Source organism: Acanthisitta chloris, unplaced genomic scaffold, assembly GCF_000695815.1.
Source record: "Acanthisitta chloris isolate BGI_N310 unplaced genomic scaffold, ASM69581v1 scaffold5919, whole genome shotgun sequence".
NCBI lineage: Eukaryota > Metazoa > Chordata > Aves > Passeriformes > Acanthisittidae > Acanthisitta > Acanthisitta chloris.
The window spans coordinates 143,101-166,129 of NW_008690763.1; the positions used below are offsets into that span (position 1 = coordinate 143,101).

Genomic DNA, 23,029 nt, shown 5'->3' on the forward strand with positions numbered 1-23,029 from the left:
TATCCAGTGTGTTATTCATTCTGCATAGTTATTCCGCTTCTTGCAGTGCTATTTTTCCACTGATCTTTAACCTGCAGCTTGTATCAGCTATCAAAAAGTGGAGAAAAAATGTGCTGCACTTTGTGCAAATAAATAGAAACTACAACTGACACGCATTAATGCCTTTTTCCTTTTTTCTTAGCACAGCAAGAGAGCTCATAGAAGCTTCAGTAACAAGGCTATCTTCTTTTTGTTAAACTACTTCTACAGGTTTCCTCATCTTCCCAGAAAATGGCACTCAGGCAGGAATAACTAAATTCTGAAAGCACCATGTGGAAGAAAAAAAAACAGTTAAAAAAAAATCAATCAACTAATTGCAAACCATTAGTGGCCTAAACTGTTCCAAATTCTCCATTCCTTTGTCCTGCTCTCCCACGTTGATAAGGGATACTGCATCTTTGATTCAGCTCCTACCGCACAACCAGACAAGCTACACACAGTTTGGAAGGCCCTATGCAGTCATCATGACAGAAGGCTCCACAGCCTTTGCACACGATCATGGCTTTCAGCCTGCAAGAGCATTTCAGTTCCAGTTCATCGGCATTGCTGCTGTCAGCAAATTTCTGAACCGGGATCTGCGCGTTCTGGTTAGACAGGCCTGTGGCAGTGTTTGAGCCACTTCCTAAAATCCCAATCGATTTCTCAATTGCAGATGCTGCCCTTTTGAAGCTTGTGCTACCAAAGTGTATTGTTGGATAGTTTCCACAGAGCTGCTGCTGCTGCTGCTCTGCTGCTGCTGTTGCTGCTGCTGCTGCTGTGGGTGCTGCGTCTGTATTTTCTGAGCAGCAAGTTGTGTAAAAGGCTTCTGTGGCTCTGAAAGTAAATAGGAAGAGAAATCTGCATTTTTTAATGCAAATGCTTTTAAGTGTTCTTTCACTTCATTCTGATCATAGGAAGCTTGCTTCATGCCCAGTTCGCAGCTGCTGCTTAAACCTTCTTCAAAAGAAATAGGTTCAGATTTTATATTGCTACAGATGCTTGCTGGCTGAGGCCAACTAAGTCTTTTAGTGGTTTCCATAGTAACTGTCAGTTGTTTTTGATCTGAGGGGACTTCTGCACTTGGGTGAGGAGGGGGAGGAGGTGGCAGGGGTGGAGGGGGAGCAGAGGGATGCACTAATGTTTTACTCTGCAGAGTTTGAGAGGCACTGGCAATGTCATCACCTTCTTTAATTTGAATATTAGGGGAAAACACACTTCCTAGCCTCAGCTGGTGAGCTGCTGTAGAAATATTCACGTCTCCCAAGCCCTTCTGTTCCAGGTGTCTGCTAAAAGCAAATGCGTTGCAGCCAGGTGGGCCTTTTGAAGTAGTTTGCAACAAAGCTGCTGTAGGAATGGGGCCTCTTGCAGCCATGGACATTTGGTAAAAATGCTGTCTATGTGAGGTACTAGCTTCTGCGTGAAAGCTGCCATTTTTATCAACGTGAAATAAGCTCTGCTGGAAACTGCATGAAGGCAATGGCCTCTTCTGCTGCTTGATCTCTGGGCTGTGAGCGATTCGGCTCTGAATGGCGTGTTTGTTCAGCCACTCCTGCTTAAACGGCTGTCCGTGCCCTAGCTGATTCATGCTGGAACTAATTACACAAGGAGCCACTTTAACATCTGTGTCCATTGACACCTTCCCAGGCTCACATTTAATTTGAGCATGTTCCCCTATAGTCCTGGCCATCCTCTTTTTCGGATGGTTTTCACGCTTTCTGATTTGTAGCGGGGCTATGCTGCCTGCTGTAAATCCTTTACCATCTGGATTAGGAGAGTTGGAAGCATGTTCAACAATATTTCTCTCGGACACTGCTGTTTTACATACTGAGGTAGTTTGCAAAGGCAAGGGAAGCCTGTTAATTTCTAGTTTGGCTCCTGATCTGGGCTGCGGCAGCACTTTCTCTAAAGGCAGATTGCCTTGCAGTAACTGTGTCACTAAAGGATTGTTGGCCTCCACTGACGACAAGCGACAGCTAGAGCCCCCGGCACTTGTAACTCTCTTTAGGGTTTCTGTTGTCAGGGACAGGGAGTCTTCCATGGAATCTGCGATGGATGTCTTGGAGGTCTGTGGTGGCTGCACACTCGTGGCTATTTCTGCAGTCTGGGCAGGCATTTCAGGTCCTGTAAAATCCCCGGTGTCCATCCTGAAGCACTTGTCAGGCTCATTAGTTTCCGATTTAACAGGAACAGCAATACTCGTCAAAAGACTCCTGGATTGCAGTTCTGACATTTGTGTGTAACTGGAAGGTTCGGTTTTGACATTTTTTAAGCAGTTTTGCTCTGTGTATTCCTTATGCTTAGTGGAGGTAAGATGGCTGAGCACGGGCTGGTCTGTACTCATTGCCTCCTCATCATGCCAACATATTCTATTGTTAGTGTTATACTGATTGGCACAGGCAGCATCTGCTTCATTTTTCAGTGCCGAAGGACCTCTTAATTGCTCAGCAAAGCCTTGGCTGGGAGTAACCACCTCAATTAATTTATCTTGAGGAGCAAGAGGCACTTCTTGGAGACTTGAACAACCTGCCTGCAAGTTCTTGCTGTCTTGCTTTGCTGTAATGGCAATAAAGCTGGCACTGTGCTCAAGGTTTTCATTAGGGACCACTTCAGGCCTGCTTATGACAGACACCTGAGGACAGGCTATACTTTGTAAGGCAGCTTCTGTCCTTACAGGTCTGCTCTGCAGGTCAATGCTGTTCTCTGTGTTTTCAATAGAAGAAGAAAGTGACAGACTGGAGTTCAGATTTGTAGTGTGGTCAACAATGACTTTGCAAGGTATAGACCTATTCATGGCAGTTTGTGTAAAGCTCACTGGCTGAGATTTCCCAGAGAGATCCATCCGGTTTCGTGCTCCAGAGCTTTTTTCTAACAGATCGGCATTCAATTTAGTAGCATTATCATAAGAGCTTATTGTCACCATGTTACCAGTAAACATTGAAATGGGTGGCCTTGCAACAGAATCTGCTACTGCAAGGGCCTCACTGCAACTTAAAGCTGACCTGACGGTAGTGTGAATGGAGACAGTACTCTGCTCGTTACACCCGGTTATGGCTATCTTATCAGAAGGAAATCTGTTGGCAGCCCCCACTGGGGGAATCAGTACAGAACTACCAGAGAGATGATTTGGCAAATTATTTGCAATAGATGAAGCTGGCACAGTGGCATAATGACTGGAGACTGTGTTATTCACATTGCTACTTGGTAGCGGCAACCTTTTGTCACTGACGGCATTTGATAAGACTGTACTGTCTATGGAGACTGGTACATTACTGTTATCAATACATTTTGGTCCAACGGTTATGCATGGAGTATCAGCCCCTTGGATGGTTTTCAGCATATTTAGATTACAAGCTGAAACTGCTGTGTTTGTGCTGTCGACAGACATTAACACAGAGGATTTATCAACAGAACTTGCAAAAGAAAGTTCTTTAATAGCTCCAGACATAGCAGTGCTGCAAACACACACAGAGACTGAACTTTTATTATAAAGCACTGGCACACTGTTACTTTCAGTAGAGGTAGATGAAATAATTTTCTCACACAATTGTGGCATAGGTATATTTTCATCAGAACTGTGCACAGATATCTCAGTAGCAGTTTCTGGTAATGTAGCTGTGTTAAGGGACTGCTGCAATAAAGTGGTGGTCTCACGGTGATGAGCAGACTTGTTGCTAGGGGACCTGCAGTTAGGATTAACTATAATGACACCAGTAGAACCTTCAATCTTTGTGTCAGTGGACGTTGGTATCTCCAGAGATGAGGTATTTTCCTTTGAGCTGAACTGTGACTTTGATTCTTTATTAGTCTGGAGTAAATGAGCTCTGGCTTGATGTTTTGCAAATAGCTTGGCCTTTGTTTGCTCCTTGATGTGTGCCAGTGTTCTTGTCTTTCCACCTTCACATGGGGTCCCCATTGCTCCAGAGACTATGCTTGCAGCTGCTGCCACGGCTGCTGCAGCTGCAGCTTCTCTTTGGGCTCTTGCTTGCTGAGCTCTTGCTTTGATATCTGCCAGAGTTCTAGCGCCAGTGTTTCTCCCACTGCTGACCGATGTACTTGGGGAAACTCGAGGTTCTGGTTTAGAAACAGGTTGGCTCTTGATGATAAAAGGTGGTCCAATTTTTGAAAGCTGAATCTAAAAGAAGAAAAAAAACCCCAATAATTTTAATGAGATCATTGACTCACTAAAATAACCAGCTGTCTCTTATAGGGTCGGAGAAAGGTAAAGAAGGGAATTACTGCTCAGTGCAGCTGGACAGAAAAATGTTAACCATTAATGATAGTTGCACTTCAATATTTTATCATCCTCTGGCATGAATAACTGACACCTGTATTAGCCTACTCACATTGATCCTTCTGACAGGAAGAAAGAGTGAACAGAATGACAACATGATGCTTATCTAATACAATTTGTCAGACCTGTTTTATATGCAGTGCATCTAACTGAGACGACCAACGAACCCCGTGCAGTCATACTGAAAAAGAGCCCACAGCCAAGCACTTTCTGCAAGTGTGTGAAAAAATAAAGATCATGTAGTGCTTTTGCTGCTTGGTCTCCAATGATTAAGACATTCAGAACAGCCTGTGTGCTGCTTATATACCAGACGACAAATCTTGCCTTTTAAGAAGATGTAGTGGTGCCTCCTTGAAAAACAGTGAACCTGTTTTTCAAGTTCCTCACAGAGGACTTTAGAGCAGTGGTATAAAAGACGTGAGTCACTAAAAGATATGCCTTTCCCTTCCTCACTTGCAATTTTGAGACTTGCTTTAGTATATCTCTGATATAACTCCTACACTACTGTACTTCAAAAATGAAGTCCTGAAACCTATAAATGTTAACACCACAAATATTAAAGTTTTAAATACCTAACACTTTAGGCAAAACAATAACCTATAAAACAGGTGGAATTATTAGGATATTTCCAACTAGGCATATCTGTTTTCAGGATAAGTAATTAGGAATCCTGTGATCACTTCATAACTCATATACTCTCTCAGAATACTAAAAGGTTGGCAAAAAAAAGAATTTCTTCAAATGGATATATGTTTAATGGCTGTTGACAGTAATAGGACTTAGTAGTTCATGCTGTGACTTATCTTCTGAAGGGAACTGAGAAGAAAACTAGGTACTATTTGTAGAAAAAGTAGTCATAAGATATGATGGGAAGTGGCATCCATATAGCAGAGTGACTTAGGAGAGCTGGGGATAATTTTCCTCTTTTAATTACAAGGGTAGGGGTTTATTCGTGAGATGACACAAGAGCCAAATACTTGTTACACAAAAAAACATACTAGAATTGATTATCCAAAATTCCTCAAAACATTTCTCATTCTCTTTCAGCAGCAACTCTTTCCAGTTTCCATTTTGCATTACCAGAACTGCTCCAAGCTCTAAGTGCTTGATTATTTTTATTATTATAGTCATGACCTTTTTTTATTCTCTAGTGATCTATTTTCCTTTGTGCTTAGAGAGTTATTAGAATTTATTAGGCTAGGTAGACACCTTCCAAATATGAAAGAATATCACTAAACTCAGAGCAGGGCTACCTTCCAATTGCATCACTGCACATAAAAATAAATTAGTTGAAATATGTTTCTGCACTAGTGATTAAAACAGTTAGCCTATTTGCCCTCCCAGCCATATTAACAATGTTCAGTGACTACAGCAGTTAAAAATAAATGAAGAAAAGGGCATTTCTGAATAATCAGGAACGAGTATTGCAAAGTCAATGGCTTAAGTTCAGCAAATTGGATCTTAAACTTGGCTGATGTCATCATGTACAAAATTAAAAGGGTCAAAACAAATGAGCCTATATATATCTAAATCTATTGAACTCTCTGTTAGGAAAAGAAAAACCCCTTTCAATGGGAATATACTTTCTTACATAGGAGAATGATACCCATAAAAGTGTTTGTTCAGTTGTTGTATTTTTATATTTTTTTACCTTTTGCTTTGCCATTAACAAAGATACCTATACATATATCAATCGGACATTTCACCCTGATAGTCAGGTCTGTTTCCAATCAACTCTACATAGAAATCTTATATTTCAGCCTACACCATGCCTTGGGCTTTCAAATGGATCTTCCACTATTCTGACTCTAGGCTCTCTTGCTGGATTAAGGTGCTGTTTGCTTTTCTAAGTATTGGTTATGGTAACATTTATTATTCATGCTTGTTGGAGAAGATATCCACAGGAGAACAAGCAGATGATACAGTTGGGCAATTAGAAAAACAAGTAGCGCTGTGTGATTGATGGGGAAGCTCTTGAATTAGATTAAGCCACAGATCCTGGAAAACTTTCCTGTACACAAATCAATTTTGTAGCAAAGATCCCAACTGAACAACTATAGATATATTTATATCAGAAGCAATTTGGCACGGTAGAAATATAATAGCAAAGACAAACCATCAGTACTAACAGTCCTTATACCTCCATGAAAAATGCACCATGTGCTGTGTCTGCCTGCAGTCAGTAGGAGGGACACAATAAACCTCTAGTTTCCAAGTTAGCCTGCTTATTCATTACTTTACCTTCAGGGGTGGAACTCGGGGTTCCTCTCTGGGTGGCTGTTCTTTATCAGATGGACTCGTTGATGAAGCACTACGGTTAGGCTGGTCATCATCTATTCTAGCTCTCTTCTCTTTGCAGATTCCAAAACTGTGCTGTTCTGCTGTTTTCCTCTTTGGAATCTCTGGGTCTCTACTTTCATTCCTTGCTTCAGGTGACTTTGTGGGTTCTAATGACTTGGAAGAATGGGAACTCTCTAGACGGCTTTGGGTGCTGCCTGTTAGCTTGTGAGATTTACTTCTGCACACTTCAGAGAACGTAGCTTTCTCTAGAGATGAGGTATATAGTTTATCATGTGGCTTTGATGGAAGCAATTCGATATTTTTGCCAACTGATCCTTCTGATAAGACAGATACCTCTGACGGCAAGAGTGTACCCTTCTTGTCACCTCTTTGCTGCATACTGTGATTTTTATTTTTGATCACCTCTGAAGTAGTGTGTTCTGGGATGGATGCAATGTAGGATTTCTCAATTTCAGAACGTGACTTGCATGGCTGATGACTGAGGGTTTTGCTTTGGCCCTCTTCCAATACTGAAGTATCAGGTATAATTGTTAGGGGACCAACTTTCCTATTTTCAGGGGCACTCTGAAGTTGCTTTGGCTGAACAACAAGATTCTCTTCTTGAACTACCTTAGGAATGGCAGAGCTTTCTTCTTTCAAAGTTGGAAGCGAGTCTTTTGACAAACATGGTGATTTCCTTTGTTGCAGCATCAGTCTTTCATTGCTTGGGGAATTAGAAACTGGAGATATCTCTGATGGAAGAGGCAAACTATTTGTCCCAAATGTTTCAGAAGTTAGAAGAACAGAAGACACTGAAGATGTTTCTGATGTTATAGGCAAATCTGACATTGGAGATGTTTCTGATGTTAAAGGTAAATTAGAAGCTGGTGATGCCTCTGATGTTAAAGGCAAATTTGACATCAGAGATGCTTCTGAGGTTACAGGGGAAGTGGACATTGGAGAGATTTCTGACATTAAAGGTGTGTGCAAGCTTTCATCACTGGCCTTTTGCTGAATATCACCTTCAATGTTTTCAGTACTGGACACTTCTGATGAGCAAGCTGTTTCAAGAGATGCTGGAGTACAGGGTTCCTCTGAAGTCGACTGTGTGTCTCCTCCAGGAGAGGCAATACAAACTTCTGGACTTCCAGAGGAAAAGGAAGTTTCAGAAATACAAGCATTCTCAGACAACTGTTCCTCAGGGTCGCTATGAAGCTCCATATCCACTGCAATGCCTCCACCAGTGAACAAGGAGCCTTCCAGAGCAGCATTTTGCATATCTGGCACAATTAGTTCTTTTGCAGACTCAGAATCCTTCTCTGCTGTACCGCTGACAGAGTTTGTGGAAGAAGCTGATCGTGCTGGTGATATGCAATCCTCCAGTTGATCTATCACAACTGACATCTCCTCCTGAGGGCATTCTGACTTCAACTCCACTTTAATTTCAATGTGAGATACAGTATCAGTTACATCATTCATCATGACACAGGACTCAGCGCTGTCTGCAAGCTGTACTGCCTCTGTTTCCTCATTTGTGCCAGCTGGACTTACAGACTCCTCAGAAAACTCATGTTCTGGTTTATGGTTCTCCTCTTGGTATTCACAAACACTTGTCTCAACCTCTTCAGCAATCTCCTCCTGAATGATTGATTCTTCAGGTATCAGTATATCCTCAGAGTCTGCCATGAGATCCTTGACAGGAACCTGTTCCATACTACACAGAGATGGACAATAGTCTCTCTCTGGTAAAGGTGGAATTTTAGCACACTTCTCTTCTTGATTCTCAAAGGTTGCTTGCTTAGAAGGACCAGGTGTGCCAGAAGAACCACACAAAGAACTGCTTTCATCCTCCTCATTGTTCTTCACTGCAGTGAGTTTCATGGATTCCCCTCTTGACATTCCCAACCTAAATAAAAACAGACAAATTAAAAAAGGTATTTTCATCAAAGACAGGATAAGGGAAAAGGATCACCTTGCTCACTCACATCTTTTCTTTAAAGAAAAAGACATGTTTTTTAGTTTAAAACAATGGTTTTCTTAAGTGGTGTCTGACTAATAAATACAAGGTCTGATGTTTTGCAAACCTAACTACCCAGATTTTCTTACAAGTGTAAAAAAATATTAGTATTTCAAAATAAGTAATCTATTATTCATTATTTAACTATTTGGCTCTTAAATGAAACAAAACCCCTAAACGCAAGCTACACAGATTCACCACTATTCCTGCTCTGTTTAAATTCCTGTATTTGTTTTTGTGTTTTGGACGGTTTTTTGGTTTATTTTTTTAATACCAGCACAACACTGCAAACTAATACAGCATGCATTTCAGAGTAAATGCACAAGTGTATCTTCTTCTAGCAGAAATGGTTCTAAAGAAAATACTTTTTTCCTCCTACACCTGCTTTTAGTGCCAATACACCCAGCAATATGACTTAAATGCTGCACTTTAAAGAAAAGGCTGCACATCAAACCAATAAGGCAAAGTATATGTTTCAGTTTTGTCATTTAACTTCAAATTTATTATGAAAATAAAAGTAACTCCCCTTCAGCCTTATTTTCCAACTCAAGAGCCAATTAAAAAGATCTCAGCAGACAACTCGTGATTTTGCTCCATTCTTTTGGCAAACTAAATATTCCATTTAAAATAAAACCCATTTCTAAATAAAGAGATCTACGTATATATATTTCATTCAGTTTTACTACAATTAAACAAAAGTTTAACATTCGTAAGGAGCTAAAAAGACACATATTTATAACCTATGTGTTCATTCTCAGGGATGAAGCGCAAAGGAACCATTCCTATGTATACTCATGAAGATTTTCTTACCTTTGGTCCTCGAAAAATTAGTTTAAACAAGTTTTATTACTTCAGCAGAATTAAAAAACCCACAACGAACCAAAACAAAACTAAAGCCAAGATCTGAAAAAATGGTTCTTTTTAAGAATGTATGTGCTCTGGCATCATCATTTCCTTCTAAGGACAGTGGGACTACGGGTGTTCAGCATCTTTAGTAAGATTTTCCAATCAGATTTTATGCCTCAGCAATTCCATAATAGAAAATACACAAATGCTTTTTGGAGGCCTTAAAAGAAATTACATGGTCTTAAGGATCTTCTAATCTAATAAACAGAAGTTTGATCCCGATTCTCATTTTAATCACAAAAATAAAGAATAAAATGGAAGTAAGTAAGCATGAAAGATATTCAGAAGTTATGGAAGCAAGATTGCTTGTCAATGTGCAGCCAAAGAATACAGAGAACATAAAGGCCTGTGTGAATGAAAGTAAACAGGTAATAAATCAGAAACTGTGGTTGTGCATTTTAAGAATACTGAAGAGATGTATTACAATGACATCTGTAAACACACAAAAACCCCTAAACAAACCCAACCTGGAATCGGTATCCCAAAAAGCACTCTCAGAGTAATTATTAGTATTGCCTACTACTAGCCACTTAATGTGAGTAAAGTCTCCCTATGCCATCAATAAGCTGAGGAAGGATCCTCTAGGTAGCAATTCAGAGCAGTAAATTTTCATTTCCCACAACGAATGCGTTTCAGAACATGTGTCTTTCTTCTATATAGACTGTAGGTCCCCCATATAGTCTAAGTTTAGGTTATATATTTAGGTGAGTAAAGTTTAGTTTACCTAGGTTTAGGTGAATAAATTCCTTGTGTTAACAAACAAAAGATATCTCAGGAAAATGAGAAGGGAAAACAAATCCACTGCATTACTGAAAACTGAATCAGTGGTCTATTTTCTCTATCTGACTTACATTATGAAAAGATATTGCCTGATAGTTATCTTTATGGATTGAAAATCAGCAAAGGAATAAAGGACAGGATAAGGTGAATGCAACTGTCACACAGACAGTACACAAAACCACACATTCTAATAACATACTGAAGATAAAGAACTGTAAGAAAAATAAGATAATGCAGGATTAAGGCCAGCAGAACATGTATTGAATCTTAATAGGTTCTGTCAGCATTGGAAATACTACTATCTTGAAGTTCACTGCAGTGAAGAAAAGGGTTTTCTAAAGGAGAGGGCTCAAGATCAGCATGTTTAAGGGAATATCAGATTGCAAGATAAACAGCTGATCTGTCTTCTTCCTTAGAGAAAAAGACACCCAAAGTTTGCAAAACAGCACAAAAATATGAGGACAGCAGTAAACAGCCTTCAGTGAAACGGCTAAGGACAGGATTCAACTGATGAAGTGAAGGCACTTGGTCATCAAAAACCCTGAAACAGATACTCAAGGATATATGGATGCTGAAATTCTACTGCTGTGCTAAGTAGTACTGGGGAAAATAGAAAAAAAACCCCAACAAAATCCCCTACCAAAAAAAAAAAACCAAAAACAAACCCTCACAACCCAAAAAAAGAAGGATTAAATCAGCAATAAAATTTGGAGGAGATCTACTCAAAATTAAAGCTTTGATTTAGTGACCTGGGTGTACTATCCTCACATGTAACTCTCTCAAAAGTGGGAAAAGAAATAATATATTGAGACAATGGAGCATAACCCTAGCAATCCTGAGGCAACAAGCCAGAAGAATGTGGATTTCTGGCAACAAGTGTCAGCTGATCCTAGATAAATGACTGAAGAATAAAGATTTTGTATTTTGAAGAAAGGCAGAGAGAGGAAAAATGAACAAATATGAGGACATCGAAAGAACAAAAATGGATGGAAGTGAACTACAACTGACAGTCCCATGATAAACAGACTGGATACAGACAAGAGCAAACACAAGAAACAATGTGTAGAGCTAACAGGGAACAAGCACTCTAAAGCTTTTGAATGTCACAAGCTGTGAACTGTATAAAAATGTTTACAAAGATTCTGCATCTATTAATGATCCTTCTCTAAGTTTAAGATGAAACTTGAATTTACTTATGGAACATTAAAAGATCAAATTATCTGAAGTCAGAGCAAAAATACTACACTGATTGTAAAGTGAGCAAGTTAGCCTGCAAGAGAGATTCATTTTGCAGACAGTGCATGTGAGAAACAGCTCAGGAAGCTTACAGAATCTGCTAGTTGATTTGAATCAACATAGCTGAAAAGAGAAAGAAAGACATGACAAAGACTGAAAGCTAAATCATACTTAAAGCAAGTTTAAAAACCAAAGTGAAAAGAGGTGAGAGAGTCATAGAATATTAGGATATCCTGAGTTGGAAGGGACCCACAAGGACCATCTAGTCCAATTTCTGACCCTACGCAGGACCCCGGCACAAACTTACTCAAGGTGAAAGCTATAGCAAAAGCAACAATTCAGTGAGCAAATAATTAGATAAAGTACTTAAATCAGCAAAGTAGTTCTGCCTACATAATAGCCAGGCAGAAGAATGCAAGTGAAACAATGCAAGCTGCAAAAGGGCAGGGGGGACCAGATTCAATACTTTAGTCAAAATGGAAATTATGTGCAATATGACATTTTGCATAACAATGTTGATGTCAGAAACCTATCAACCCAAATGACATGTATCACCACAGACTGAGTAACTATTTGCCAATCATTATAGTATCTGGCACTCAGCTAGCACGGCAGGACTGCTGGCTCTGCAGAATTATGAGCAGCATTCTCTGTGCATGTGACAGTCATTTATGACTGAGGAATTGGCTTCAGCTGGACTGAAGTGACCATGCTTTGCTTGATCTTCTACTTTTTGTGGAAGGCCCTATGCTGTAACCTTACAAAGCCCTTTCCTCCAGGTTGGTAACTGACTCTTCTCTTGACATGCAAAATTAAAAGTAGTTATGTTCCTCACCTAAAAACCTAATTAATATTTTTTGATACTAAAGGGATCAATACCTGGATATCTGATACCTGGACTAAACTCAGGTTCACAGCTGTTTAGTAAGAAATGAAGCACTCGACAATAAGAAAGCCTGCCACATTAAGACCCTAGAATTTCCATTTTATTTAAAGATAAAGTGGTGTAGAAATAGTATTCACTATATAAGTAGTATTCACAATTCACTGGGGAAAGGACCTAGCAAGGAGGGAAAATAAAATGTTAAAATGGATCTGTCCATTTGCTGCTTGGTTAGTACATTTCCCAGTGTTCCAAGGCAGTGACTTGTGAGTAGTAGTATTGTTAATGCAGAAACACATTAGTTAAAGCCTTAATATTTAAGTTAATCACTTACATGAAGGCTTCCTTGTGCCCTGGATTTCCTAAGTAAAAAAATATCTAACGGCAAAACTAAGACATCTCCTGTGATGATGGTTCCCATGGCACATTTTGTCTGCTAAGTATGATGCATAAATTTGATTGAGTGGACAGTGAGGTGGATTGAGAACTGACTGAATGGCAGATCCCAGAGGATTATAACCAGTAGCACACGGTCTAACTGGAGGCCTGTCACTAGTGGTACCCCTCAAGGTTCAATACTGAGTCCAGTATTGTTCAGCTTATTCATCAATGACGTGGATAAAGGGACAGATGCCTCAGCAAATTCACTGAAGACACAAAGCTGGGAGGAGTGGCTGATAATTCAGAGTCCTGTGCAGCCCTTCAGAAGGACTTTGGCAGGTTGGAGAGATGGGCGGAGAGGAACCTACTGAAAAACATCAAAGGCAAAGGGTCCTGCACCTGAGGAATAACCCCATGCACCAGTACAGGCTGAGGCTGACCTGTTGGAAAGCAGCTTTGCAGAGAAGGACCCGAGGGTCCTGGTGGACAACAAGCTGTCCATGAACCAGCAGTGTGCCCTTGTGGCCAAGAAAGCTAATGGAATCCTGGGATGCATTATTATTGCCCGCAGGTCAAGGGGAGTGATCCTGGCCCTCTACTCAACTCTGCTGTGGCCACATCTGGAGTAGTATGTCCAGTTCTGGGCTCCTCTCGGAACAAGAGAGACATGGAGCTCCTGTAGTGGTCCAGTGAAGAGCTGAGAAGATGATTAAGGGACTGGAGCATCTCTCTTATGAGGAAAGGCTGAGGTAGCTGGGCCTGTTCAGCCTTGAGAAGAGATGACTGAAGGGGAACCTCAAGAAAGTCTATAAATATCTGAAAGAATGGGGCCGAGAGGACAGATCCAGGCTATTCTTGGTGAAAAAAGGGCAAGAGACAATGTGCAGAAACATATGCATGGAAGTTCCACCTGAATATGAGGAAGAATTTATTTACTGTGTGGGTGACCATTCACTGCAATAGGCTGCCCAGAGAGGTTGTGTAGTGCCCTTCCCTGGAAATATAGCAGAACTGTCTGGATGCAAATCTGTGCCATGTCCTCTAGGATGACACTGCTTGAGCAGGGAGGTTGGGTCAGATGACCCACTGTGGTCCCTCACAACCTTACACATTCTGTGGTTCTGTGATATGATTAAAACATACTTGAAAATAAAATAAAAAACAAACCAGTAACTTTTACATAACTAGTCTATACTCTACAATAAATTGTTAATATTTTGTAAAACAGAGATGCAGTTCTAAGTACTGTTGAATTAACTGTTAAAAACATTTTTAAAAGGAAAATTCTTGACTTTAAAGAAGAGGTGAATCTCCTTAAGTTTTGTATTTTAAAAATCCTGAATATAAGAACTAAATCTTTAGCTGCTGCAGAATGCCATCTCTGTATCATCATCAATGAAATTGTGCTGACTCACCCCAGTTGTGCACCTGGAGTGATACTATCTTATTCATTTTAGTCAGTTAAAGGTATTTATTTAATCGTGCTTCTAAAATGAGATTAGCCATTGTCACTTTCATTTGTCTCTAGCCAATATTTCTTCTATGTCATATATTCTCCTCCAGCCATGGGCCATCTCAGTTGCAAAGTTTCTAAAATCAAATTGTGCTTTTTATTTTTTGACTATCTTAGAAAAAAATAAAATAAATAAAAACATATTACAGAAATATTGCCACTGTTCTTCTCATCTGTAGAAGCTGTATTTATATTTTGCAGGAGGGAAGACTTGCCCTAATGCTATCTTTTAAAAGATAATTAAAAATACTCACATGCTTGGGTCTTGTGTCTTAAGCTCTCTTTGGAATGAAATTTTATGGATGAGTTATGACCCTTTAAAAATGCAATTGTAATGCAAGTGCAGACACATGACTATAATTCTACCCACAACTTCTTATACTGGGGAATGACTGCCTTTGATAACTGCTTTATTAAGTTTTACAGCACATGATCATGCTATGTGAAGCAGAGAATTATATTCTCATTTCCTTCTACAAGAAAATAAAAAAAGCCTTTTATTTGCTTCAATACTTACTTTTCACCATAAAATCTTTCAAAGAATTTTTCTTTCCAAGGTTCTGTTTTCTTTTCCTTTTCAATCTCTTGTCTGATGCGTAACTGCATTTCTGGTGTAAATTCTCCTAAAAAACAAATACTAACATATTGAATAAAAGTTGTCAAGGATTAGATTAATATGGATAACTATAAATTACACATACAAAGATGACATACAGTGATTTCAGTTACAGTCATCCAACAATGCCAAATAAAAATAATGAAATACAGAAGTGAGTGTGACATAGAAAGATTTCATTTACCATGTAACACCAGGATTTCAAAAGTATATCGGTGGGATTTAGTTGCATGCATTTTTATTTCCAAGGTTGACAGTGATGAAAATGCTTGGGATTTTTTTTTACTGTCAAAATAAGCTGTCACAGCAAGCTGTAAAAATGTACTCTAAATTCAAAATGGAATCAGCAATTTTTGTTTTGCTGAATTACTGGTATGTTACACTTTCTATTCTAAAAGTATTTCTCAAATGTAGAAACAAGAGACATTCTTCATAAAAACAATTAACCTTTGGTAAACCTGAGAACAAGTAGAGAGTTACCTTCTGCCAATCGCTGTTTCCACCCTTGTGCTGCATATGCAAAGAATTCATTATTTAGAGCAGAACTACTGAGGCGCAAAACTCCATCACTTCCCATCTAGAAAATAAGCCGATGGTAGCAGAAGATTGTGTCAGAAATAGAGTCAGCTAAGATTACATAAAACCAGTTTCAATTAGGGGAAATGGGGAGGAAGAGGGAGTGGGAAGAACAAAGAAAATGACTGCTACTAAACCAGCATTTTCATTACAGTTGTTACTGTAAATGCAAGTGGACTAATCCAGCATCAGCATGCTCTCTTCAGTCAGAAGTGTTACTGATGATAACTCAGTTTACAACTGATTGATGTGTTTTAATCACAGCCCTCTGTCTTGAGCCTATGTCTAGAGGCATTGTACACAATCAGAAATCAAGATCATTATTGTACTTGTCCATCTGCCTGTAATACGGTACAACACTAATTAATTAAATGCGATGAAGACGGTAACTTTGCTGTTTCCAAATAAACCTAACACTCATGTTAGCTAATAAGCTGTACTGGCCAAAGAGTGGATGATAAGCATCCTTAACAAAAGAACTGATGTAAACTAAGCACTGAAACGGAAAACAGCTATACACAATTTTACAGGCATCAAAGTGAAAACTGTGGAAGAACATTATAATTATTTTTACTTTCCACATCTGTCAAATATTCAATGATAAGACAACATTAAGAGTCTTAATCATAGTATTTTCTACAATAACTTTTAAAAGCAATCCGTACATTGAGCTTTCTTTTACCATTAAACTTAATGCATATTTTCAGGTTGTGAGGCTATGTCTGGTTATTGAAGGAATTTTAATAACTGAAAAAAGTAATTACATAAAGCAAATTAGCAGTGGGTATTACCTCTGGCATAATAAATCAACATTAAAAACAAACTAGCAAATAAAAGAGAGAATGAGAGGAAACAGCAGAAGAGGTAATGTTGCTAGAACAAACACACTCACTATTTTACATCCTTTAAGGTAACTAAGAGATAAATGTTTGACAACACCATTTGTAATCTAGCAGTGAAAAGCAGCACATTTTCCAGCATATTAACAGATGTTTTAGCAAAGTAATATCCCCTAATTCTCATTGCTTGTTTCAAATAGGAGCCAGGAAGACGCAGATGTGTCAGAAATATTAAATGATATTTCACTGTAGCTCCCTTGCTGAGCTCTGTCTTTCACTGATAATACTGGATCTACTTTGAGAACAGTCTTTGCTAATTTACTTGGTGCCTAGTTGACATCCTGTCCCACAATTATCTCAGAGGAGTAAACCAGAGAGATGTGAAATAGTAAAAAGAGAAATAGTGATAAGCACTGCTAAAGCCATATGATTACAGCAAGAAAACAGTATGTGCATGGTACTAGGGTCCCTCAGCAGGGTATGAATCTACACTACTGCTGCCTGTGATTTCCTGCTCTGTTTTGCCAACATGTCATAGGATTTGCATTCAAGTGGGGAGGATATATAACATTTCTATGCTCCTCATGACGTGGGTTGTGGAACACGTGCATGTTAATTACAGGTAGGCTATGACTAATGCTGAAAGTAGAGAAAAAGTAAAAGAAACAGTGAAACATGCAGCACAATCAGGAAGAAAATAAAACCAGTGAGGTGAGAAAGGCCAAAATGAACATGTACTTGCTGTATAAATCAGGCCAATATGACACATTATCTTCTTTCTGCACAAATGAACTTTGCCAGAAATATTCAAATGCCAGAATCAATATATTAAAGTGAGATTTTTAGACACCAGTGCCTCTTGCACCTGAACAAACAAACCAGCATATGGCCAAAACCAGCACTTAGACAATTTCCTAAAAAGGTCAGACATGAAGTTACAAAGAAAATAATCAAAAATTACTAAATAAGCAATTCTTTGTTCCTCAGGTAAAGGTGTTGAAGCTACCTTCAGGTTCAACATAAAAGGACATTAAATAGAAACATCCATGTGTCAATGCAGGTTCTACTCCAACCTTCAGTAAATTCAAGATTTTGTCTCTAAGCCTGTCAGTGTTTTGCAGGAAAGAGTCATACAGATGTGAAATTGTTATATTATCATATATAATTAACCTCATTTCACTGCAGGCTGTCTCTGAAAGGCATGAACATCCTGAAACTCCACGGCTTAGTTGATGGCAAACAGTGTAGCCGTATCACTAGCCAGATCAAAAAATCTCATAGAAAAATAACCATTTGTGGACAATAATTTTCTGTTAAATGAGCAAGATGATCCAACTTATCCTAAGGTCATATGACCATTAGGTCTCATGTAAAGTTGTAATGTACTGCAAGAGGTGGAAAGAAAATGCCACTTTTCAGCTGCAATCCACTATCAGATTGCATTAAACATAATATGAAACTGTAGCCAACTGTGATTGAGCTATTTCACCAGGCTGCATAAATCAAGAGTATCATGAAGACTGCCAAGTTATATTAGCATGTTGAATACATGAAGAACAGTATTATCTTCATTGTAACCCTGTTGTTGTAAGGACATGAGAAAAGCAAGCTTTGCAGGAAGAGTCACTCCACCTTTTATTTTTGTTGGCTCATGTACTTAGGGAAAAAAAGTGCCAAGTTTCTGGGGACAAATTTCTTATAAAGTTTGAAAAAGAAACTGCAAACCCCAAGCTAAGTGCTAGAAAGAGGTTCCAATAAATTTAAGTGTGAACTAGTTCACCTGAGAGGAAAGCATAGGCTGCAACTTCAGAACAGAAAGCAAATGTTAGCAAGGTCATGGGTAAAGTTCTCGTGGACTAGAAAAAATGCCAAGTAGGAAGTACCTATGGAAGAAAAAAGGGGAGAAGGAGAGGGAAAAACCTCCCAGAAGAACAGCAAAAATGGAGAATTAGAATATTGAAGTAGATCACTTAACAGTTCATTTGTGAACTGCATTTGTGGAACAACTGTTCATTTATGAACTGCATCAGAAAATACTACACTGACCACTTTAGGTATTAACTGCAACAGGTTACAAGTACTGGGGAACTATATCCACGAGACTGAAAAGACTATGTTAAAGATGTTAGGTTAAGGACAACAAACTCGAGAAGCCACTGCTTGACTTCATGATAGCCCTTGATGAACTGGCAGAGAAGGACCTTTCCTGAGACCTGTGGCCATGGACTACACAACTCATGGAAGATTTATGTAACTGGAACAACTGAAATCTAGACATAAGAGCAATTATTGAAACAGAATGTGGAAACACACTAATTGATTAGAGGAGAAGCTTCCAATGATCTTTTTTAATGTGACCTGAAATAATAATTTAAGGCTAAAACACCTTGGAGGAATGCATGAAAGTAGTCATCATTATCTAGACTTGGTACATAAAATTTAGAGACACCAGTGGACAAAATACAGGAATTAAAGAGCTGGCCAGCCCCAGTGACTTCTACAAACTTGCTCAGAAATTTGAGGCCACCCTATGCTGGGAATGATTTATTCAATCAGTTAAAGCTGAAAGAGAAATGGATGAGGACAAAAAAGCTAAAAAAACTCATAATGGCCAAAGAGGCAAAGTGAATGAAACAGAAATTTTCAAAATGTTATTAAGAAGAAAAAAGCAGTAAGCAGAAAGCAGATCCACTACCAAAGGAGGAAAACCAAGCCAAACTAAACTAACAAGGAGTTCAATCGTTTAGCTGGTTTTGATTCACTTAAAGAATTCTACACAGGGAAAAACAGTTTGAAAAAGTTAGAACAGACAAAAACCAAACAATTTTACATCTAGTTGTTTTGAAAGAGTCTATCAGAAACTGCAAAACTAACAAATACCTTAGTCCTGAGAAATGAGGTTGATATTTTTTTCTGCTCTGTTAAACTTGGAAGGACTAAGAGGTCATCCTTCTACAATATTAGTTAGCAACCTCTACTGAAACAATCTTTTCTCACCTCACACCTGGAGAACGCATTTTCATCTAAGGCAAAAAGTTAGAGTGGAAATTGAAAATTTTGAAGCCAAAGGGTATATTCACTTCTCTAAGCTCTGATGATAGCAACAGCACAATTAACCACTAGCTCTAAATTAGAATTTGAAGAAACATGCCAATGAAGCACTTCTTAAATACACCGTTAATTTTTATGGTATTTAAAAAATGCTGTCCAGCAGAGACAGTGTGTTAATGAGCTGGAACGACAAACATTTCTTGGAAAGTTTATGTTTTATTCTGTTGAGCTTTAAATTTCTGGCTTTTTTTTTCCAGATTAAGCACAATGCTAGAATTATGTTTTCTAATTAATACTTCCATGCAGAATTCACAATGACTTTTAAAAGTTCATCATTTTATTGGAAGCAAACAAAAAAACACTCAACCCCAGAATGCATCTGGTAAAACCCAGCATCTGTTTGCATTACAAAGCAAATGTCAAACACTCTTATCAAAAGGAACTGAACAACCTTTCTAGAACAACTATTTCATTATTTTTGTCCAAGTTTCACTGAAAATTCTCTTCTGAAAACAAGGCAGGGATTGTTTTTGTAGCTCAACCTGAAGATTCACACAGGTGGTTTAGAAAGGATACAGCAAGTGCTGCATAGGCATGTACTGGTAGGTTATCTGATCTTTCCTAGAATCTGAAAAGACAAGGAATTAGGAAATATATTATTTCTATCTCTCAAATGATTCAAAATTCTCCTAATATAAAGCTTCTAATGATCCACTGTACACAGCTCCTGTGTAGCATAACATATTTCTTGCATGAAAGCTTATGTGTGAACATCACATATGACTAGAATCATAGAACAGTTTGAGTTGGAAGGAACCTTGTAAAGGTCATCTAGTCCAACCCTTCTGCAATGAGCAGGGACAGATTCAGGTATCACAGGGACACATTCAGAATCAGGTGTCTCAGAGTGTCATCCAAACTGACCGTGAAGGTTTCCAGGGATGGGGCATCTACCACCTTTATGGGCAACCTGTCCCAGTGTTTTACCACCCTCATTATAAAAAAAAAATTCTTTGTTATATCTAATCTAAATAGACCTTCCTTCAATTTAAAACCATTACACCTTGGTCCTATAGCAGCAGGCTCTGCTAAAAAGTCTGCCCTCATCTTTCTTACAGGCCCAACAATCCCATTTCTCTCAGCCTTATAATACAAATACCAAACAAAACCAAAACCAACAAAAAATCAGCAAAAGAAATGAAGATTCACCCAAATTAAGTATTCAGTACCACTCAAGTAATTATACACTTCATACAAACTGCTACTAACACTCTTTTGTGCTTTTATACTTTAGCTCAGGGGAAGAACAATCCTATAATTCACATGCTTTCCCAAAGGTGTGTAAAAGAAATTATTTGCAAAAGATGGAAGATATGAGAAAATACATTTTTAGACTTTTGCATTAAAGCTTCCAAAATACTAAAAATGAAAAATTTAGCAGCATTTATATCACGCACAGGGAAAATTACATTTTATTTATGTGTGTAGAGAGAGTCCACTGCCATTTTGTAACACGGATTTGTAACAAATGCAATTTTCCAGTACTGGGCAGCAGCATCAAACTGACCTGTAATGCATGTACAGTGCAAACATCTGAAGATGCAGTAACCTTAATGACTGGCTTTCTGAAGGCAAAACGCTTTGCAGAGCTAGCCAGACAACATGCCAGGCCCAGCTAATTTTATTCTTCATGATCATAGAGCAAATGTTCACAGGTGACAGGGAAGAGCAGTATCTGCATTTTCCACAAAATCTTTCTAATACTAAAGAGAACTCTCTCCAAGAAGCAAAGCTGTTTGTGTCAAAGTGGAGAGAAAAGACCACTCAATTTAGGTACTCTGTATCACCACTCTGGAAGAGCTCCTGTGTTTCTGCTAGCAGTGAAAGAAGCAGAAAGAAGATCAGACTCCTAATTACGGCCTCTACATTTGCTACTTAAGCTAGTCAGCAACACCCACTTGCAACCTAAACCCACAGAGAACATCAATATGTGTTTGTAGTGTACCAGATGCTCTCTTGATCCATAAAATCCACAAAGGATTAAGAACTGCCATCAAATCTAGTAAAAAGTGACAGTAAGCTTTAGAACAGTTGCAAAACACAATGCATGCCCCATCATGCACAACCTCTTACCAACTGGACATTCCCTGAATGCAAACTACTGTAAAACATGTGAGTATTTTGGAACACACACTTTGCTGCCTAATTTTTGTGTTTTCCTTATACATAGGTTATATTTGTTAGGCCAGCTGTGCCCAAATTAATGTTTGTTGATCCTATAAATTTCCACCACTTCCTACTTGGTCATGAAGTCTGATGCATTCATTATTCCTTCATGCCACAGTGTCTTTGTCAACAAAAAAACAGATCTCACGGGGCTTAACACCAAGCCTGGTGTTCATGCTGTAACAGGTCAGCATACCTACTTTAGCCATCCAAATACAGTTGTAAGCAACAATTATTTATAGCTAGAAACACCGAACTTTGCACTGAGACTTGACTTCCAGGTTTATGAAACGCTACATGGAATAGAAGACAGGGAGTACAAAAATATGCTTGGCTCATTTGTGCTCTGTTTTCCTGGGATACAGTTAATTTTCTCCATAGTAGCTAGTATGGGGCTATGCTCTGGATTTGTGACCAAAACAGTGTTGATAACGCAGGGATGTTTTCGTTATTGCTGAGCAGGGCTTGCACAGCATTAAGGTCTTTTCTGCTCCTCATCCAATGCTACCAGCGAGCTGGCTGAACAAGATGTTGGGAGGGGATACAGCCAGGACAGCTAACCCACAACTGAGCAAAAGGATATTCTATACTACATGGTGTAGTACTCAGCATATGGAGCTGCGGGAAGAAAGAAGAAGGGAGGGATGTTCGGAGTGACGGTGTTTGTCTTCTCACCATTACCTGTGATGGAGCCCTGCTTTCCTGGGGATGGCTGAACACCTGCCTGACCATGGGAAGTGGTGAATTAATTCCTTGGTTTGCTTTGCTTGCATGAGCAGCTTTTGCTTTATCTATTAAACTGTCTCTATCTCAACCCATGAGTTTTCTAGCTTTTACTCTTCTGATTCCCTCCCTGATCCCATTGTGGGGAACCGAGCAAGAGGCTGTGTCAGGCTTAGTTGTCTGCTGGGCTTAAAACACAACAGTAATTCACAAGCAAGTCCCCAGGTGACACTATTAAATACATGTGTACAGCACCAAAACTGGATACTTGCCAGCTGTGAATCAATGGCTACAGGCTGCTACCCAGTGCTTCTGGGATTATTTGAGAGGGTGGATAGAAGTGGTGACTGCTAGCAATCCAAACAAAAACAATATCCAAACTCATACTTTCCAACTATTGTTTGATGACAAAGATTAATATTCACTGTTAATGATCTCTGTGGTGTTAGTGTCAAAATCATACAAGCCTAGGCACTACAGCTCTATACAAACGTAACTTAGAAAGTAATGGAGGGTGGTTGGTATTCCTGGCTGAAATTCTGTTTAAGATTAAAATCACTAATGTAAATATCTAGATGTGGCCTGCATTTTTAATCTTCTATTACAGTCAATGGAGATCTAGTTGATGCAGTCAATGGAGCCAAGAGGACTATAAAGCTGATGAGCAAGTCAGCATCAACTTTACAGTGAGAC

At 38.9% G+C, this 23,029-nt stretch overlaps 1 protein-coding gene across 1 annotated transcript in view; it reads right to left on the reverse strand.

The window, feature by feature from the left end:
* Positions 1–449: 449 nt before the first annotated feature.
* ASXL3 (additional sex combs like transcriptional regulator 3) overlaps positions 450–23,029 on the reverse strand; it is a 100,434-nt gene continuing 77,854 nt past the window's right edge. The window contains 5 exon segments of the mRNA XM_009081942.1: positions 450–764; positions 767–4,150; positions 6,551–8,495; positions 14,823–14,928; positions 15,402–15,498. Coding sequence (XP_009080190.1) covers positions 450–764; positions 767–4,150; positions 6,551–8,495; positions 14,823–14,928; positions 15,402–15,498 — 5,847 coding nt within the window.